The sequence below is a fragment of the Lactuca serriola genome, chromosome 3 (genome assembly GCF_051521515.1).
Source record: "Lactuca serriola cultivar US96UC23 chromosome 3, Lser_US96UC23_V15, whole genome shotgun sequence".
NCBI classification, from domain to species: domain Eukaryota; kingdom Viridiplantae; phylum Streptophyta; class Magnoliopsida; order Asterales; family Asteraceae; genus Lactuca; species Lactuca serriola.
The window spans coordinates 301,053,744-301,075,036 of NC_136410.1; the positions used below are offsets into that span (position 1 = coordinate 301,053,744).

The 21,293-nt window shown below is 38.5% G+C and overlaps 1 protein-coding gene across 2 annotated transcripts; it reads left to right on the top strand.

Annotated features, from left to right (window-relative positions):
- The first annotated feature begins 451 nt into the window (after window positions 1-451).
- LOC145094945 (glutamate--tRNA ligase, cytoplasmic-like) lies at window positions 452-5,247 on the top strand. Of its 2 annotated transcripts, none has more exons than XM_079032910.1 (3): window positions 452-834; window positions 4,289-4,756; window positions 4,900-5,247. In XM_079032910.1, exons 1-3 carry the CDS (start codon window positions 706-708, stop codon window positions 5,116-5,118), a joined length of 816 nt encoding a protein of 271 aa, XP_078889036.1. In that variant the 5' UTR covers window positions 452-705; the 3' UTR covers window positions 5,119-5,247. The 2 variants fall into 2 exon arrangements, with proteins under 2 accessions (XP_078889036.1, XP_078889037.1); XM_079032911.1 differs by lacking the exon at window positions 452-834 and adding an exon at window positions 3,897-4,030.
- Window positions 5,248-21,293: the final 16,046 nt, after the last annotated feature.

Below are 21,293 nucleotides of genomic sequence, written 5' to 3' on the forward strand. Positions count from 1 at the left end.
TACAAACATTACTACGGGTTTTTTAGATCACTACTAGTATATTCTTGACTATGTCCTTGACCAACTTTTACCTCTGACTTATACTTAGGGGGTGTTTGGATAGGAAAAAAAAGATGTTTATTGCTTATTCCCACAATAAGCTAATTTAAGTGTTTGGATAAAATCCAGCTTATTAGGCTAAATAAGCTAATTTTAATAAGCATCTCTCCCCATGCTTATTGCTTATTGCTTATTTCCACCACAAATAAGCTATAAGCAATAAGCTAAAAAGCTAATCCAAACAACCCCTAGACTTAGTTTTAACGCTCGATTTGTCTTCGTTCTTGACTCTCTAATGGACAACAATAAGTGAATTCGACATTGAAGTACTTTGCTTTCAAGTAATTTTCTTTTTAAAATGATATGGATGCCTTATTTATAAGAAGCTCAACCCGATGCCAAAATGAAGATGAAGCCTTATGTCGTACATGATTTTGTTGTTGGAAATAGAAATAAAATTTATATTTTTTATTCAGATTTTTACAACTCTACATGTGTCCAAAAAAAATGTTACTGTTCGCCCTTCATATACCCTAGAAATCAAAAATCGTCCAACGGAGAAATTAGAGAAAAAATTACTAGACACCGGAGAAATTGAAAAGATGGCAGTCGGCATAAATGAGATTGGAACCATTGGAGATGGGTACACAACCATTGAACTAACTGATGACCATAAAGGATGAGTGGAAATCGACGGAGTCGGCTGCGACGCATGTGGAATTACCGGCGGTGGGCGGAGGACGGAGGTTGGGGAAGGCGGATACGGGATATCTTCTGTTGACCCAGAGAGTTTGTGTAAGTTTTGATTTCTTGGGTTTTGCACTTTTACTTCTATTTTAGTAGTTTTTTGTTGTTATATATAATATGAAACAATTTTTTATGTTAATCACATTAGCTTCTAAATCATCGGCATCCATATTCAAATTCAAAATATGTTCAAGAAATTTTGTGTTATACATTTCATGGGTAATCCCCTGTATGTTTGAATTTGTGTTGGCATGATTGATATGTTGAATTTGATGAATTAAATCCTCCTTATATGTCAATGTTTTTGAGACTTGTCATTTTGTGGTATTTTTGAAATAAATATTATTTACTTGTCAATTTTTAATTTGTTTCAATTTTTAAAATTAAAGTTATATACTATACATGTAACGTATTAAATATCATATATATGATATTAAATTGCAATAAATACGTTTATTCATTTCTTATTTTAAAGTTGTACATTAAAAATATTTTCTATTTACATTTTAATTTAATGTTTATTTTTTTTTTAAATCAACTCGTGTAATACACGGGTCTCACACCTAGTCTACTATAATAAATGAAGGTTTTTTTTTGTCACATGTCCTCTTTTCCTTCATTTGGACACATGACATTTTCTAACATTTTTAAATTTTCTATTTTATACTTGTCATTTTATTGTATTTTTCATTTTATTAAATTAAAATTTCACATTTAATATGTAAGGTAATATATATGTAAGGTATTTATTAGAAAATGTTTATATATGTAATGTATTCAATACATTAAAGTCTCATTAATTTTAATAATTCAAAAGATTTCCTATTTTTCTTATAAATTCAAAATTTTCAAATTATTAAAATTTTATATATAATTTTTTTAAATAAACTCATGTAATATATGGGTCTCACACCTAGTTGATTAAGGTTTTTAGGTTTTGAAGTTGATTAGGTTTAAATACTTATGCTCTGTTTATGAATATGTAGTTAAAGATTATGCAACTTTTTGGACCATATGAATGGGAAATAGCGTAAGGAGTTACTCATATGTAAAGAAATATTTATAAGCAGAGTTTTTAGTTTTCAAATATAAACATTGATTGGAATCATCACAACAGGAACAAACAATAGCAGTACAGAATCTTTGACGTTTGTTAATCATGAGAAGAATTTCATTTTGTCTTTTTTTTTTTTTTTTTTTTTTTTTTTTTTTTTTTTTTTTGTTTAAGTGGGAGACAAATAAAAGTACATTGGCATTACATGTTAAAATGAAAGTGGGGTGTTATAACTTAAAGATTTGAAATATAAGGTCATTATAACGTAAAATTTTACATATAAGGTCCCTAAGAAATAAGTTAGAAATAAAAAATAAAAAAAAAATCAAAAATAGGAAAAAAAAATGAAAACAATGATGTTATAACTGTTGAAAAAAGGAAGTATATTGTTATAGAAAAAAGGTTCCTGGTTCAAAATGATTAACAGAAATATAAACAGCTTTTAAATTTAATCTGGTATAATGATCCTCGGTTGAACAAAATTAACATAATTGGTCCTTGTATAAAAAGATTACAAAAATTGTTCTTTAAATATAAAAAGATCAATAAATTGCCAGTGTTTAAAAAGATTAATATAAATAGAAACAGTATAGAAAAATGATTTTATGATCCCTGTTATGACCAAAATTAACAAACTTGGTGCCTATATAAAAACATTAAAAATAATGGTCCTTTAAATAAAAAATAGCAATAAATAGTCGGTGTTTATCCAAGATTAACAGAAATAGAAACAGTTTATAAACTGATATAATAGTCCATGTTTGAACAAAAATAACATAACTGGTACCTGTATAAATAGATTTACCAAAATGATCCTTTAAATATAAAAAGAGCAATAAACGGTAAGTGTTTAAAAATATTAACATAAGTGGTCCCTATATATTAGAGAAATAGCAAAAAATGGTCCTTTAAATAAAACATATAAATAAATGGTCAGTGTTTAAAAGGATTAAAAGAAGTCTGGAAACAGTTTATAAAACTGATATAAATATATAATGGACATTGTTTGAACAAAAATAACATAACTGGTGCGTGTTTAAAAAGATTTAAGAAAGGCCCTTTATATAAAAGGATAGCAATAACTGGTCAATGTTTAAAAACATTAACAGAAATATATAAAAAAAAAATACAACAGTAATGATTAAGAAATTCAAAAACATTAACAGAAATATATAAAAAAAAATACAACAGTAATGATTAAGAAATTCAAAAATTAAATGGTATAAACATCTGTGTAATCCCTAAATTCGTATAATTGTATTAGAGTAAGTTGAAATTTTGAAAAATTAACAAAAAATATTGATATTAGAGGCCGATTTTAAAGGGATTTGAATTTAATTATGGTTGGATATTTTAATGAGTCAACGATTTTTTATATTAAGGGCAGTTTAGAAATTACTATATTAGACTAGAATACTAAAACCTATATAAGGAAATCCAACTTATTGCCTTGTTGTCTAAGAAATCTTGTTGCCTAAGTTTCCTTCTAATTAGTATATATAAGATGTAATCGTTGTCTTTTTAATTCATTGATCGAATCAAGTTTTAATAAGATTTCGCAAATAAAAAAAAAATTCTCTCCTCTGTTTTCTGTTATTCCTCTGTGTTCGTCCCTTCTTCTACACTCCTGTTCTTCTGTTTTCTTTTATCTCGGTGAACAAGGTAATGATGGAGCTTGTTAATTCCAATCGCCCTGAAGTGGATCTTCCATATGCTGAAATGGGAAAAGTTTGTTTGAGATTTGCACCTGAACCAAGTGGCTATCTCCACATAGGCCATGCAAAAGCGGCTTTATTGAACCAATATTTTACTCAGAAATATTCCTACGGTTTGATGACACAAATCCTGCAAAAGAAAGCAACGAATTTGTTGATAATATTTTAATAGATATCGCGACATTGGGAATCAACTATGAAAAAATCACGTATACTTCAGATTACTTTCCGAATCTCATGGAAATGGCTGAAAAGTTGATTAAAGAAGGGAAAGCATACGTCGACGACACCCCCAAAGAACAGATGAAATACGAGCGAGACAAGAAAATAGAATCAAAGTGTCGGAATCAGAGTGTCGATGAAAACCTCAAACTATGGAATGAGATGATTATTGGGACAGAAAAGGGAGTTCAATGTTGTTTAAGAGGAAAATTGGACATAACCGATAACAATCTAAATTACCAACTTAGTTTCGGTAGGTTTTTTTTTTTTTTTTTTTTTTTTTTTAATGATGAAATTGAGAAGGAATGGAATGGAATGTTTGTTTCGTGTTGGAATGGAATGGACCAATCCTAAACAAAGTTTCCTTTTGTTTTGTTAATTTTTCACCCCTTAATCATTGAATGGAATGGAAATTTGCAATACAATTTTTTTTAACAAAATTTGATGATTTCAGTTAACTTACGTTTTCATTTTCTAAAAATAACAACATCTTAATATTCTTTTTTCACAGGGAGCATCAATGAATCTGAATCTCATGGAATGGGACAAACTCTGGAACATTAACAAAAAAATGATCGACCCTATTTGCCCCAGACACACTGCAATCCTTGAAGAGAACCGGGTCTTGTTGACATTATTAGATGGGCCCCACAGGCCATTTGTGCGTGTCATACCAAAGCACAAGAAATACGCTGCTGCAGGGGATAAAACCACCACTTTTACCAAAAATATTTGGATAGAACAAGCTGATGCTAAGGCCATATCCCCTAACGAGGAAATTACGTTGATGGACTGGGGAAATGCGATTGTTAGAGAAATCAACAAGGACAAAAACGGAAATGTGACCGAGTTAACCGGGGTTTTGCATCTTGAGGGATCGTTTAAGACCACGAAACTGAAACTCACATGGTTGCCTGACACTAACGAGCTTGTTCCATTAACTCTTGTGGAGTTCGGATACCTAATCACGAAAAAGAAGGTATGATAAGTGATAAATTGTACCATATCCATATCTTGTGTGTATGTGTGTGTGAAAAGACATAAATGCCCCTTATCATTATCATGACTAAAAATGTGGAACTTACTTATAATTAATTAATTAATTGTGTGTTTTTGATGCAGATGAAAAAAGGAGAGGATTTTATTCCAGTGTTGAACAGGGATACAAAGAAAGAGATTGGGGGTGTTGGGGATTCGAATATGAGAAGACTGAAAGGTGGAGACATATTGCAATTGGAGAGGAAAGGCTACTTCAGATGCGATGTTCCTTTCATAACACCTTTAAACCCCATTGTTCTCTTTGCTATTCCAGATGGCAGGCAAACTGCAACTACCAAATAATAATAATAATAACATTCATCTGTTAGTTAGTAAACATGGATTACAAGATTTTGGGACTAATTGTGTTTTCATTTGATATTATAGTTACCTGCAGTTACTCACTTTTGCTATGTTTATTCTTTCTTCAAATTAGTTCTTAACCTCATGTATATATTACAAAATGTTGGAGCGACCTAACCAAATCCTATTTGTGTGTTAAATCCCATTTGTCTATAGCTTTCGATATTGGTCTCTCCTACTAAAAGCCGTGGGTTAAAGTTTTTTCTGGTAGTAGATGTTTTCGAATGGTTTTGTTTCATGAGATTAGCTTGCTTGTTGGATAAACATTCTCATCTTCTAATCCTGTAATAAAACAACTTTATGCATCACCGAGTAAAGAACTGCAACATACAGTTTGTCACAACTGGAAATTTTGTGTCATGTAATCTATACACTCAAGCTAATGTGAATCAAAAGCTTAAGAACATGTGTAACACCTATGATTATGACATCAAAAACTTCAATCAAATACATCATACAAAGTACTACAAATAGTCATCAAACAATTGGAGACCTTAGAAGTCCTTGTTTAAGTCCATTTTGGACTAGGACTTCCCTATTGGATCCAAATGGACCAATAAGCTTCCAATTAGACTATCATGGGCTTAGAACCCTAATTGGGCTCTAATTGGACCCACACTAATTTATTTCAACATTTTGGGCCATGTTGGGCTTAGAATGAAATGAATTAAAAGCCTTGACACATGAATAACCTAAACTAGTCCAATAAAAATATAAAAATCCTACCACATTCTTTTAGACTTAAAACATACCCAAGATTAACTCTAATATTGGGCTTAGGGACAAAGGCCCAAATTTTTCCTTTTCCCTTCCAAATTCTCGGCCCAATGCCCAAGCCCAAGAGGAAATGGAAGAGTTGACTTAATGCATGCCACCTCATTATTAACCAAAGGGTATCTATGCATGGAACTCATACTTCCAAGCACATATCACTTCAAAGATCACTTCTCTTCTCTCCTCTCTCTCACTCTCGGCCACATTCAAACACACACACAAAAATTTACTCATTCTTCTCTCAAAGAAACTCTCTCCTTTCCTCTCCATAATTTCGAGATTCTAAGAAGCTTTCAAGAGGATCTTTCAAGCTAATCATCATCTTAGGTAAGTATTTACTTATATCCATGATCTAGCTATTTCATTCCATCAAAAATCTCTCCTAAATCTATTCCAACTTGTGATCATGCATCTTAGAAGTCACCAAACTCGAGACCTACCAAGGAAAGGTGCTAAGGCCGAAAATCACTTCATTTTTCCTTCCATTTTCTCTTCAAAACCGAAACCACACTAAGGTGAGCTTCATACCCCCTATTTTCTGTTTTTATGAGTTTTGTGGGGGGGGGGGGGGAATACAAGTGAAAGTGTAGATCTATATGTGTTTTGTATGCTTTGTATGATTTCCATGCTTATATGTGTGCTTTTGTGTGTTATAATGTTGGATCTAGCCACAAAACCCCTCAAAACCGAGACATACTTTATGTTAAATGATTCTAGCATCAAATATATTTCTACATACAAAGTGTTCCTAGAAAAATAGCTAAATGGCTTAGTAACATTTTCTTTGGGCTAAAAACACAATTTTTGGACCTAAAATGTGAAAAATACAAAGTTAAGGGCCCAAATTGACATTTCACGAATTCTGATGGATGAGGTGTGTCAAAATAGTTTCAATAAAACAATTTCTGGAAATATACTCATTTGGAGGATTAAAAACATAAATTTCAAGCTTAATGGGCTAAAAATGACATTTTCGGCCCAATGAGGCCCATTATGCGAGATTTTCTGTTTTGGAGGGCCAAAACTGTGTTTTTCTGTAAAACAGTGGACTATAAGTGTTTCAAGTCCTTTTCAAAGGTTTAAAATGTTTTTTTAAATTTAAAAAGGACCAAAGTTGCAAAAATTTTACAATTTGGGCCAAAATTGTCGAAGTTGCGAAAAAGAAGGGCTATTACCGAGAAAACTGCAATTTCAGGGACTAAAACTGTTTTCTATGAAAAATATGCTGAAAAATATTAATTTCAATAATTTTTGGTGTTAAAATGTCAAGAAAATTGATTTAAGGACCAAACCGGAAAGTATTTAATTAAAGGGTTGAAAAAGTAAATTTTACAAACAATGAGGGGCTGAAAACAGAAAACTTCCAAGGCTAATTCAATACACGCAATTTGATCAAATGATGGCACCGCGACTATCGACGAAATACAATACACTACAATATCAAAAGTCGTTGTTAAACGAATTGGTTCGGTCTCGAACCAATGAAATCCGAAAATACTAACACGACGATACTACGACACTACGATTCATACAAGTAACGTTTGGGAATTCAATATACATGCGAGTGTGCACAGACGTCTACGCACCATCTTTGGGCCCCAAAAGTGTAAAATCTTGTTTGTTGGGCCTAGCTAGCCCAATGACCTGATCTTAAGGCCCGAAGACCTCTATCTTACGAAGTGTTGGGTTTTACCGATCTGACACAACGTAAAAGGACTTTCAATGGCTTGTATACTACTGGTCCCCAAGGGTCCTTTGGTATTGCTAGTAAAGTCTACATTTCATGCGAGGCGGGTCTGGGACCCCTCGTACATTTTTATCCCCAACCGGTTAATGGAGTCATCGAGGTCTTCGTGTCCTCTTTCTCTTCGGATGTGGGACTACACATAGTCAGGGCGATTGGATAACGTGATTAATACGGACGACGCCTACGGGATCGTTAGTATAGCTATAAACTGGTCGTTTGTGTAATGCGTGTTTGTAGCAAATAATCATGCTCAAAAATAATCCAACGTCGCCTGGGACTGACACTACGCGCTATGCAATGGTTTCAATGTGACTTCATGGAATTCAAGGAATTAGGAAAACATCGGGTTTTCCTAGGGTTTTCAATACATACAGATTTGAAATGCATACAACTTCAATGAACAATTTTTACAAGTATAGAAACAAACAAGCATACCTATGGATCTTCACAAACGTTTTCAAAAGCATTTCTTTTCAGAAAATATCGGATTTTCTGGTGGTTTTCAAACGATACGAAACATTGTTTTTCTTCAAATACCGCTTATGAACTCACCAACATTTCGTATGTTGACGTTTTTTCAAAATACTTGTATTCTCAGGGAACCAGTGAAACAAAGGAAATCATATTCAGTGATGGCTTGCAGTTTATTTATGTACGAATCGAACAATTTATTTTTGGGAATGTAATGTTTAAACAATGTACTTCATGTAAACTCTACTGGTTGTACTATATTAATGCATGGTGACGAATGTTGTTACGTTTCATATATATTTAATGTTATGGTATTCAATTGAGTCACAGCAGCCCCCGAACGTTTCCGCCACCTGGTTCGGGGGTGTGACAGGTTGGTATCAGAGCTTTGTTTATAGTGAACTAGCATGTCGAGCCACACATTGATATGCAACTATAAACCAAAAAGAGGGACTAACATAACTCTGAACAAAACAAGTAAATAAAACACGCTTGCTTGCATTAGGAATAAGAACATAACGTCGAATCAAACACAATAATGCTGGTATCTCGGTTAATTTGGGACTGTTCTTAGTGATACCAAGGAGTGAATGTAGCCTGATCAACTACATTCTCTCCAAAGTAAAACTAACACACGTCTTGATGAGATCGGGATAGTTAGGGAACCTAAAACTATACCTTTATCACCAAAAAGAGAATGTTCGCTTAGTCTGTATAATAGTCATAGCACCCTAGGAATAATGTTAGCATATTTACATACTCGCGCAGACAGCATGGCTGGTTTTCATCACCCTGGAGACCCCTATTTCCCTAATCAGGGAAACAACGGGTGGCTAAAGGAGGAGGAGCCTGAGGAAGAGCAGCAGGGTATCCAGTTTCATCAGGTCCTAGTAGCTCACGGGATGCTTGAGGACGAACCGGGAGAGAATCCAGGGGAAGCACACCACGTCGGACCCGACGAATACGTAGACACTGACTACGAATTTGGAGAGATCGACGACGACGACGAGGAAGGTCAGGTCGGGGATCAGGACCCCGTCCCGCCATGCGAGAACGAGGCACAACCAGATTACCCCGCTCCACCAGTGAACCCCCCAAGAGAGAACCGTTCCCTCGAAGCTGAGATCGCCGCACTGCGACAACAGTTGTATGCTATGGAAGCTCGGGCAGTGCGAGCAGAGCATGAGAGGGATGAGGTTATTGGAGACATGGTAGAGATGGCGCAGTTATTGGCGCAACATTTCGGCATATGACCCCGACACCACCTCCAGACGCAGCCCATCACGGTTAGGGATAGACTTATCATAGTAGGTCATTAGGAACTATGCTATGTACTCCGACTCTATGTTTAAGTGACTACACTACTCATAGAGTCGTTATGCTGTCGAATTAGTGTCACTTATGTATGCTCTTACGAGCAAAATTTTCTTGTAATAAATGCGGATAATATTAATGAACTTTTGTGTGCTTTGCTATGATATTACAAGTTGTTATGTGTTGAGACGTTATGATTGTATGTCCGATGGTAGCAATGTCTAAGTTCGTACCATACACCTAGTTAGTAGGATCACAACCTCACAGAAACCACATACACTCAACATCTTTCCGTTTCATGACAGAAAGATGCCTCGCCGAGCTACTCGCAGAAATCCCGAACCAACCCCGCCCGAAGTCGACACCACTGTTTTCCAGGCAGTCGTGTCTGCTGCGGTCACAGCAGCTATGGCACAACTTCACCGAGGGAACAACGGAGGAGGCAACGGGCAAGGATCCGGAAGTTCGAACAACGGGACGAATCAAGGACCCACTAAAACGTGCACCTACAAGGACTTCACAAACGCTAAACCACGAACTTTCAACGACACTGGAGGGGTGATCACTCTGAAGCGATCGATCGAGAAGGTAGAGTCGGTATTCGAGATATGCGATTGCCCCGAGCAGATGAAGGTGAAGTTCGCGGCCTGTACTTTTGTGGACCAAGCACTCACTTGGTGGAACGGACACGTAGAAGCTATGACGCTCCCTGTAGCCAACTCTATACCATGGACAGAGATGAGAGAAATGTTAATGGCTGAGTACTGCCCCCGAGGCGAAATACAGAAGATGGAGCAGGAGCTATGGAATCTCACTGTGTAGAATGGGAACATCGATGCCTACATATCGAGATTTAGCGAACTATCTCTGTTGTGCCCGGGTATGATCACATCAGAAGGAAAGAAGATTGAACGATTCATCTGGGGACTGACATCCCCCATTCAAGGGAATGTGATAGCTGCGAACCCTGAAACGTTTGACAGTGCGAAGAGATTGGCGAAGAGGTTATATGATCATAATAACAAGAAGGGCGAGAAGCCAGTGGAGACTGAGAAGAAAAAGGAGGGTGATGGCAGGAAAGGGAAGAACAACAAGAGAAAGGGGCGTCAGGGCCCCGAGACCTCTAAAAAGCAGCAAACAGTGGCAGTTAACGCTGTCACCGCACCGGTTCCAGCCACACCACATACTCCAGCCTCAGCTGCTTCAAATGCTTCAAGACCCTATTCCGGTAATCTTCCCAAATGCAATAAGTGCGGGTTTCACCATCTTGGCGAATGCATGGAATTCCATTGCACCAGTTGCAACCGAAGGGGACACACCGCAAGGTTCTGCAGGGCTTACCCTCCTCAGAACCAGAGTCAGGGAAACAACCTGAACAACAACAACAACCACCGCAATAACAACAACACCAATGCCGGCGACAACAATGCAGGGCCTAGCCACACCTGCTTCGGGTGTGGAAGGACGGGGCATTTCCGCCGAGATTGCCCTAACAACAACAATTCAGGAAACAGAGGAGCAGGAAGGATGTTGACTATGGGTCAGAGTGATGCAGTTCAGGACCCCGTAGTTGTGACCGGTACGTTCCTCCTAAACCACACTTATGCATGCATCTTATTTGACACCGGAGCGGAGCGAAGTTTCGTAAGCGAGAAGTTCAAACATTTATTAAAACAACAACCCCAGAAGCTAAATGAAACCTATACGGTGGAAATGGCCAATGGGAAAACCGAATCCACTGGGGAGATCTACATCGGATGTACCCTAACCCTTAACCAACACGTCTTTCGAATAGACCTAATGTCAGTATCAATTAGGAGTTTCGATGTGATTATCGGCATGGATTGGTTAAGCCCCCACCATGCTGAGATTATGTGCCACGAGAAGGTCGTTCGCCTTCGTCTCCCAAATCACGAAACCCTAGTAATTTACGGAGACAAACCCGGTACGAATCTTCGTCTCATATCGTGCATCAAAGCACAAAAACATCTGCGAAAGAACAGTTTGGCGTTCTTGGCTCACATAGTGGACAAGACCAAAGAAGAAACTAACATCCAAGATATTCCGGTAGCGTGTGAATTTCCAGACGTGTTTCCTGAAGATCTTCCAGGAGTACCCCCAGAGAGACAGGTTGAGTTCCGAATCGACCTCGTTCCAGGAGCAACTCCTCTCGCTAAATCACCCTATCGGTTGGCTCCTGCTGAAATGCAGGAACTGTCCAGCCAACTCAGTGAGCTTCTGGATAAGGGATTTATCCGACCTAGCTACTCGTCATGGGGAGCTCCGGTGCTCTTTGTCAAAAAGAAGGACGAATCTTTCCGAATGTGCATCGATTACAGAGAGTTAAATAAACTCACTGTTAAAAACCGCTACCCACTCCCACGAATCGATGATCTATTCGACCAGCTCCAAGGAGCTAGTTATTTTTCTAAAATAGATCTACGGTCCGGATACCACCAACTCAAAGTCCGAGAAGAGGATATTCCTAAAACCGCTTTCCGAACCCGCTACGGACATTATGAATTCGTCGTAATGCCCTTCGGTCTAACAAATGCACCTGCCGCATTTATGGACCTAATGAACCGAATCTGTCGACCGTTCCTTGACAACTTCGTCATTGTGTTTATCGATGACATCCTCGTCTATTCTCGAAGCAAAGAGGAGCATGGCCAACATCTCCGACGAGTCCTAGAAACTCTGCGATCGGAAAAGCTTTACGCCAAACTTTCCGAGTGCGAGTTCTGGTTCCGGAGTGTGAATTTCCTAGGCCACGTAGTTAGCCAATACGGAATTCATGTGGATCCCTCTAAGGTCAAAGCTGTGGAAGGATGGGCAACTCCGACTACGCCCACAGAGATTCGTCAGTTCTTAGGCCTAGCAGGCTACTATAGGAGATTCATCCAAAACTTCTCTAAGATCGCCAAGCCGCTTACCTTGCTTACGCAAAAGGGCGTGCCATTCAAGTGGACAGACCGACAAGAGATTGCGTTTCGAACCTTGAAGCAGGCTCTCTGTAGCGCTCCTGTACTATCTCTACCTGAAGGAACGGAAGATTTTGTAGTCTACTGTGACGCGTCGAATCAGGGCTTAGGTTGCGTTCTCATGCAACGTGGAAGAGTGATAGCATATGCGTCCCTGATAGTTAGTTTTGTTTACTTCTTTTTATAGTTTATTTTAGCATATTTCAGTCATAATTTAGATAATTTCTATGCATATTTTCCCTTTTGTTATTTTATGACTATTTCGGGTACTTTCGAATCTTGTGAGCATAATTGCAGGTTTTCGGGCCTAGCGGAGCGGGAGTGTTCGGGACGTATGGGAAGCGATGAGATTTGGTAGACAAAAAGGATGTTAGGCTTGGTGATTGTGGAGATGATGCATGGAGCGTGCTTGATGATTATTTGAAGGCTTGGAGAGAAATAAACATTTAAATTTGCAAGATGCGGGAGTGTATTCAAGCATGCATAGATTATTAATCGGGCGAGTTTACGAGCTATGAATCATTTGGAGAAGCCAAATTGGGCTTAAATTGAAGAAAACTTGAAGAAAAATGGGCTAGAAGCTGATTGGGCTCGCACTGGGCCAAGTGGGCTAAGCTATGGAGGCCCAAAACCTCAAAGATGCTACATTCAGGGACCACCCGCGCAACCCACCCGCGCAGCAGCACGCGGGTCGCGCAAGGCTCTGCAGGGGTAATTTCGGAAATCCATTTGGAAGGCTATTTGAGGAAGGTTGGTGCCCATCTTTTGGATACTCTTGGACATCCGATTTTTGAAGATTCTCTCTGGAGTTTTGGAGACTTTTGAAGGCCAAGAACCCTTGAAGAACATCATATTTTTACCTCTTGATTCTTGCTTAATGTTTGGTACAAATTTCTCTAACTTTGTTTCTTTGTGTTTAGCCATGCTTGGCTAAACTAATCTTGGTTGACTTTTGGTTAATCCTTTGAACTTTTGTTGAATGTTGAAGAATCCATGAACATGTTCTTAAATCTTTATGGGAATGTTTTGTGTTTTAACATCTTATCACTACTTGTATGTTTTAGTTCATGAGTTTAAATGTGTTTGTGGTGATTAGTTGGCTAATTTCTTGATTAAGTAAAGGATCCTCAAATTAGCAAGCAACAGATGATTTTTGTGTTGTTTTTGCTTCACACAATCATAAAAACATTTCCTCCAACATGGTGGTGAAAGCATTTGTCCCCTCTTGGATTTGGTGACTTTTTGGTTCTTAATGCTAGTTGACTTTCACTAATTACATGCTATTTGGAATTAGTGACTTTGACTAAGGAAATTGTTATGAGCTTCTCTAGCCATTTCAACAATTAAGAAAAGTCTAGGTAATCTCAAGCTCCTTGGATTACTATAGCCAAATTAAGGATTTAAATCAAAGTATTGCACCATTGGATTCTAATGATATGTTCATCAAAAGTCAAAGTGAGGAAACTTTAAGTCAACCATCTCTCCCTTATTGATTTTACATCAAACTCTTATTTTTGTTGCATTTGTCTATTTAAATCATAGTTAGTTCTAGTTTGTTTCAAGTATTTCAAAACACCAAAACCCCCCATTTTTTTTATTGTCATTTTACAAGTATTTTTACAAAGAGATTTTTCATAGAGTTATAAATTGAACCAATCTCCGTGGATTCGATCCCTTTACCACTATACACTATTTTAGTGTGTAATATTTAGGGTTATTATTTGTGTTGGCCTCGACAACCACCAAATTTTTGGCGCCGTTGCCGGGGATTGGTTTTGATTTAATCAGTTTGTTTCTCTATGCCTACATCTCATTGTGCAGGTACTCTAATTTAAAACCCCGAAATTAAAAAAAAAAGTATGATTTGGAAATGAACACTCCTTGCACCGAAGACCAACTTTCTGAGCTAGCTCAGTTAGTTATGATGATTGAAAGTAACCAAAGTGTGCAGCCCACACCTCTTCTTTGTGATTTTTGCGCCCAAAATGGACATCATTCCGACATGTGTCCATATTTACAAGGAGAATGGGAAGAAGTGCAAGAGAAAGGAAGCTACTACCGGTCAAACCAATGGAGTTATGATCAGCCTCAACATGATCAATGGTGGGACAACAACCAAGTTTGGGGAAATAACCATTACCAAAACCCATACCAAACATGGGGAAATAACCAATACCAACCAACTCCATTGTTCCAAGAACCCTATCCTTACCCTCCTCAACAAACTGAAACGCCAAGCATGTCCTTAGAGGACATTGTGAAAAGCATTGCCACTTCTACCCAAATTTTCCAGGAAACAACTCAAGCTAGCCTCAAAAGCTTAGAGCAACAAATAACACAAATTTCTCAATCATTGAGTATAGTGGAATCTCAACACAAATTACCATCTGAAGAGAGCCCATGTCATAACGCATGTTGCATTCCTTTGATAGATGAGAAAACTTTTGATGGCCCAAGAGTGTTATATGAAGAAGAGGAAGAAGAAGTAGAAGTGGAAGAGGTTTTTAAAGAAGAAGAAGAAATTGAAAAAGCTGACAATGAAACTATAGAGGAAGTGATATGGGTTAATGAAAGAGAGGTTGAGCCACCCACTACCATTGAGAAACTAACTCCATTGGTAGACCAACCACAAGAGCTGGAAGCGATAAATTTATCGGACTCTTCAAAGGTTACCTATCCCGAGAAAGAAGACGCCCAACCGGTCACCTACTCAACCACCATGTCAAAGAGGGAAGAGTTGGTCACCTTACTGAACATGTACAAGAAAGAATATGGTTGGATGATTGCTATTATCAAAGGACTAAGTCCGATATGGTTCTCCCGTAAAAAGAAAGTCAAATACAAGAAAAGAGTCTCAATAGAGGTGTGGAAATTAAAAAATGTAGACATGGGGCAAATTTGCAAGGTTAATGGACATCGATTGAAGCCATTCAATGAAGGTTTTGATTCAAATGTCCAAGATGTCGTCCATTTGGACGCCCCAAAGTGTTAAAGTGAAGTTTGGAGGCGTCTCGCCAAAGACGTTAAAGAAGGGCATTTTTGGAAAACATTGTGTTTTCGTGTTTTTAATTTGAATAAATGAGTTTGGAAGATATTTTTGGGATTCAAAAGAGTTGTTTTTTTAGAAATCAAGAGTTTCTAGGTGTTTGGGGCCTTCCAAAGCAAGAACGGGTGAAAAACGAAGAAAAATGAAGCGAAAATGAAGATCAGCATCAGCGGGTTGCGCGACCCGCGTGCTGTTGCGCGGGTGGGTTGCGCGGCCAGGTGTGATGAAGCGACATTGGCCCAAGACTTAACTGCAAGGTCTGCGCGACCCGCGTGCTACTCTGCGCGACCCGCGCACTGTGCTGGGCAATTTGGGCTATTTTTGGCTATTATTTGATCAAGTGTTGACCAAAGGTTTTAATGAGTTGACCTTTTGACTTTTCTTGACCAACATTGACCGAAATTGACCCTTTTTGACCCATAGATTAAAATGTTCAGCTTCCCTCCTTCTTCATTTAATCATCTTGACCTCCCACTCCATTCCTCTCATATAACCTTCCAGCACCCACCTTGCCGGAAAATTCAAGATTGTCGGAGTTCTACTGGTCGTAATTTCACGAAACCACCGCCACAAACATCTCCCGTCATCCAATCCTCCGATTTAGGTCATTTTTGCCCTTACCTTAAGCATTGAGGACAATGCTTGTTCTTAAGCTTGGGGTGGGGCATTTCATTTTCCTTTTATATTTTTTTCATGCATTTTTAATTAGGTTGCATAACATTTTAGATTTAAGCTAATTTTCATTCATTTTTTTTAAAATCCAAAAAAATTTTATTTTTTCTTTTTCACCTTTTATATTTTTGCATAACATTTAGCTTAGGCATTAACATTCATGCATTTTTGTTGTCTGTTTATTCTCACCCCTGGATGCCATGGAATAGGTTCACAGTTATTGTATCATTATTGGTCCAGGATCTTGTTGTTATCTCACCCATCGAACCGGGACCATTAGCTGCAGTTTGGGATCTCATACTTGGGATCAGATGCTGGTAGCTTAAAGGGGTAAGTGATCATGGACAGGTAGTTTTCATGAAGAATTATGCATACAATACTAATGACTGTAGGATATACTATAGCAATGGATGTCTTAGCCTTGCGGTCACTACCGCCGAGAGGATCACACTTGATCATGTTTGAACCGTTAGGATGAAGCACTAGTGCTTGTCCCCGAGTAGAATCCATATCCGGTCTCTTTACATCACCATATCTTTTTGCGATTTTCTTAGGATTTTAGAGAAGTCTTTTAGTCCGCATGTGGACATTTTCATTATTTTTGGAAAGAAAAAAAAATTCACAAATTTGAAGAGGAGCTTACATTATATCTTTATGCTCCATACATGGTCATTTTCTCGCTGAGACCATTCGGATTATATTACTACCCTTTCGGTTCCACTTACACACTTTAGGAACCAAATTTTAAGTCAAAGGGTTTTCTTGTTAAAAATTCCGATTGTTAGTATATTACCTTCAAGTATGTGTTATCATATTGATACCTCCAAAAAGAAAAAAAAACAAAAACAAAAAAATAATAGAAAAAAATACAAAAAAATAAAATAAAAATCCAAGCGACGATTATCTTAGATGGGCGACCGGTTCAATTATTGAACAAATTTTCCAATATTTTGGTCATCCAACGTTTGATATTCATTTATTTAGGTATGTTTTATTGTATATAGATCGAGTTGTTTTTCGCAAATTGGTGATGTTAGGGAGACTGTCGAGTCAGATACTACGGGAGGTTTGGGCCAACACCAAGTGATCCGATTCCTACAACGATGCCCAAGCGATTAAACCTAGTTACACATGAGAGAAACCGGCAAACGTGAGATCAGAGTGTACATTTAAAGAAGAGCTCCAACCGAGCCCATCCAGCTGCTTTCTCCCTACTACATATATTCTTCATTGTATGCATGTTCCATTGAGGCTGCGACTGCTCATCCCTCCTTACTCACCTAAAGGAGTTGTCCTGGCTATGGTTTATGGTACCATTGTCATCGGATGAAAAATTCGTGAGGTAATAGCAAGATCAATTCTGACCATGTTGACTAACGGTGATCAGGTTCTGCGGCTCTATCCATTCTTTTTATTTTCTCTAGAATAGTTCATCCCAAGTTCATTTTAGTCTTGTCTTACTTGAGGACAAGTAAGGTTTAAGCTTGGGGTGATTTGATAGTTAGTTTTGTTTACTTCTTTTTATAGTTTATTTTAGCATATTTCAGTCATAATTTAGATAATTTCTATGCATATTTTCCCTTTTGTTATTTTATGACTATTTCGGGTACTTTCGAATCTTGTGAGCATAATTGCAGGTTTTCGGGCCTAGCGGAGCGGGAGTGTTCGGGACGTATGGGAAGCGATGAGATTTGGTAGACAAAAAGGATGTTAGGCTTGGTGATTGTGGAGATGATGCATGGAGCGTGCTTGATGATTATTTGAAGGCTTGGAGAGAAATAAACATTTAAATTTGCAAGATGCGGGAGTGTATTCAAGCATGCATAGATTATTAATCGGGCGAGTTTACGAGCTATGAATCATTTGGAGAAGCCAAATTGGGCTTAAATTGAAGAAAACTTGAAGAAAAATGGGCTAGAAGCTGATTGGGCTCGCACTGGGCCAAGTGGGCTAAGCTATGGAGGCCCAAAACCTCAAAGATGCTACATTCAGGGACCACCCGCGCAACCCACCCGCGCAGCAGCACGCGGGTCGCGCAAGGCTCTGCAGGGGTAATTTCGGAAATCCATTTGGAAGGCTATTTGAGGAAGGTTGGTGCCCATCTTTTGGATACTCTTGGACATCCGATTTTTGAAGATTCTCTCTGGAGTTTTGGAGACTTTTGAAGGCCAAGAACCCTTGAAGAACATCATATTTTTACCTCTTGATTCTTGCTTAATGTTTGGTACAAATTTCTCTAACTTTGTTTCTTTGTGTTTAGCCATGCTTGGCTAAGCTAATCTTGGTTGACTTTTGGTTAATCCTTTGAACTTTTGTTGAATGTTGAAGAATCCATGAACATGTTCTTAAATCTTTATGGGAATGTTTTGTGTTTTAACATCTTATCACTACTTGTATGTTTTAGTTCATGAGTTTAAATGTGTTTGTGGTGATTAGTTGGCTAATTTCTTGATTAGGTAAAGGATCCTCAAATTAGCAAGCAACAGATGATTTTTGTGTTGTTTTTGCTTCACACAATCATAAAAACATTTCCTCCAACATGGTGGTGAAAGCATTTGTCCCCTCTTGGATTTGGTGACTTTTTGGTTCTTAATGCTAGTTGACTTTCACTAATTACATGCTATTTGGAATTAGTGACTTTGACTAAGGAAATTGTTATGAGCTTCTCTAGCCATTTCAACAATTAAGAAAAGTCTAGGTAATCTCAAGCTCCTTGGATTACTATAGCCAAATTAAGGATTTAAATCAAAGTATTGCACCATTGGATTCTAATGATATGTTCATCAAAAGTCAAAGTGAGGAAACTTTAAGTCAACCATCTCTCCCTTATTGATTTTACATCAAACTCTTATTTTTGTTGCATTTGTCTATTTAAATCATAGTTAGTTCTAGTTTGTTTCAAGTATTTCAAAACACCAAAACCCCCCATTTTTTTATTGTCATTTTACAAGTATTTTTACAAAGAGATTTTTCATAGAGTTATAAATTGAACCAATCTCCGTGGATTCGATCCCTTTACCACTATACACTATTTTAGTGTGTAATATTTAGGGTTATTATTTGTGTTGGCCTCGACAACCACCAGTCCCGCCAACTAAAGGCGCACGAAGTAAATTACACGACCCATGACCTAGAGCTGGGAGCCGTGGTCTTCGCCCTGAAAATTTGGAGGCACTACCTGTACGGTACAAAGTGCACCATCTTCACAGACCACAAGAGCCTCCAGCACATCTTGAATCAGAAGGAGCTGAACATGAGACAACGAAGATGGGTGGAATTGCTAAACGACTACGAATGCGAGATCAAGTACCACCCAGGCAAGGCCAACATGGTAGCCGATGCATTAAGTCGGAAGGAGTACTCAAATCGCCGTACGAAGACACACTCGATAACCATTCAATCTCATCTGGCCACTCAAATTGCATCAGTCCAGTCAGAGGCTATGAAAGCAGAAAATAGAACTAGCGAGGCATTGCGCGGGATGGAAAAGAACCTAGAAGCAAGGGAGAATGGGGTATACTACTTCATGAACCGTATTTGGGTCCCAAAAATCGGAGGATTTAGGGAGGCCGTTATGAAGGAAGCCCACAAAACACGATACTCCATTCATCCCGGTTCGGACAAGATGTATTTGGACATTAAACAACACTATTGGTGGCCTAACATGAAGGCGGAAATCGCGACTTATGTTAGTAAGTGCCTTACGTGCGCCAAAGTAAAGGTGGAATACCAGAAACCTTCAGGATTGTTACAGCAACCGACAATCCCTGAGTGGAAATGGGAGGGGATTTCTATGGATTTCGTGACCAAGCTGCCCAAGACGTCGGACGGACTGGACACCATATGGGTAATAATCGACCGACTGACGAAATCTGCCCATTTCCTGCCAATCAAAGAATCCTACAAGATGGAGAGACTGACACGTTTGTACCTACGAGAAATCGTAAGACTCCATGGAGTGCCAAAATCTATCATCTCGGATAGGGACAGTAGGTTCACATCGCGCTTTTGGCAATCACTCCACAAGGCAATGGGAACTCATCTCGATATGAGCACCGCGTATCACCCACAAACGGACGGTCAAAGTGAATGAACCATTCAAACGCTGGAAGACATGCTTCGTGCATGTGTGATAGACTTTGGAAAGTCTTGGGATACCCACCTACCGTTGATCGAGTTCTCATATAACAATAGTTACCATTCGAGCATCAAGGTGGCTCCTTTCGAAGCACTGTGCGGGCGTAAATGTAGATCACCGTTATGTTGGGCCGAAGTAGGTGACACCCAGCTAGCAAGAACACATACGTCGGACAAGGCACTAACGGGACCGGAGATCATTCGCGAAACCACATAAAAGATCGTCCATATCAGAGCTCGATTACAAGCATCGCGTGACCGACAAAAGAGATACGCCGACAAACGGCGAAAGCCCTTAGAATTCCAGGTCGGTGATCGAGTACTGTTGAAAGTCTCACCCTGGAAAGGGGTTATACGTTTCGGAAAACGGGGAAAGCTGAACCCGCGATACATTGGACCTTTCGAAATTGTCGCCCGAATAGGCCCGGTAGCCTACAGACTGCAACTACCCGCGGAGCTAAACGGGGTACACCCTGTGTTTCATGTCTCTAACCTGAAGAAGTGCCTATCAGATGAAACCCTTGTCATTCCTCTTGACGAAATCGAAATCAATGAGAATCTCCTGTTCGTCGAAGAACCAATCGAAATCATGGACAAGGAGGTGAAACGTACTAAGCAGAGTCGCATCCCGATCGTGAAAGTACGGTGGAACGCAAAGCGTGGGCCAGAATTCACGTGGGAACGCGAAGATCAAATGAAGCAAAAGTACCCTCACCTATTCTAGCATTCTCAAATCTAGCTTTCAAACAGAATTTCGGGACGAAATTCCCTCTAACGGGGGGATGATGTCACAACTGGAAATTTTGTGTCATGTAATCTATACACTCAAGCTAATGTGAATCAAAAGCTTAAGAACATGTGTAACACCTATGATTATGACATCAAAAACTTCAATCAAATACATCATACAAAGTACTACAAATAGTCATCAAACAATTGGAGACCTTAGAAGTCCTTGTTTAAGTCCATTTTG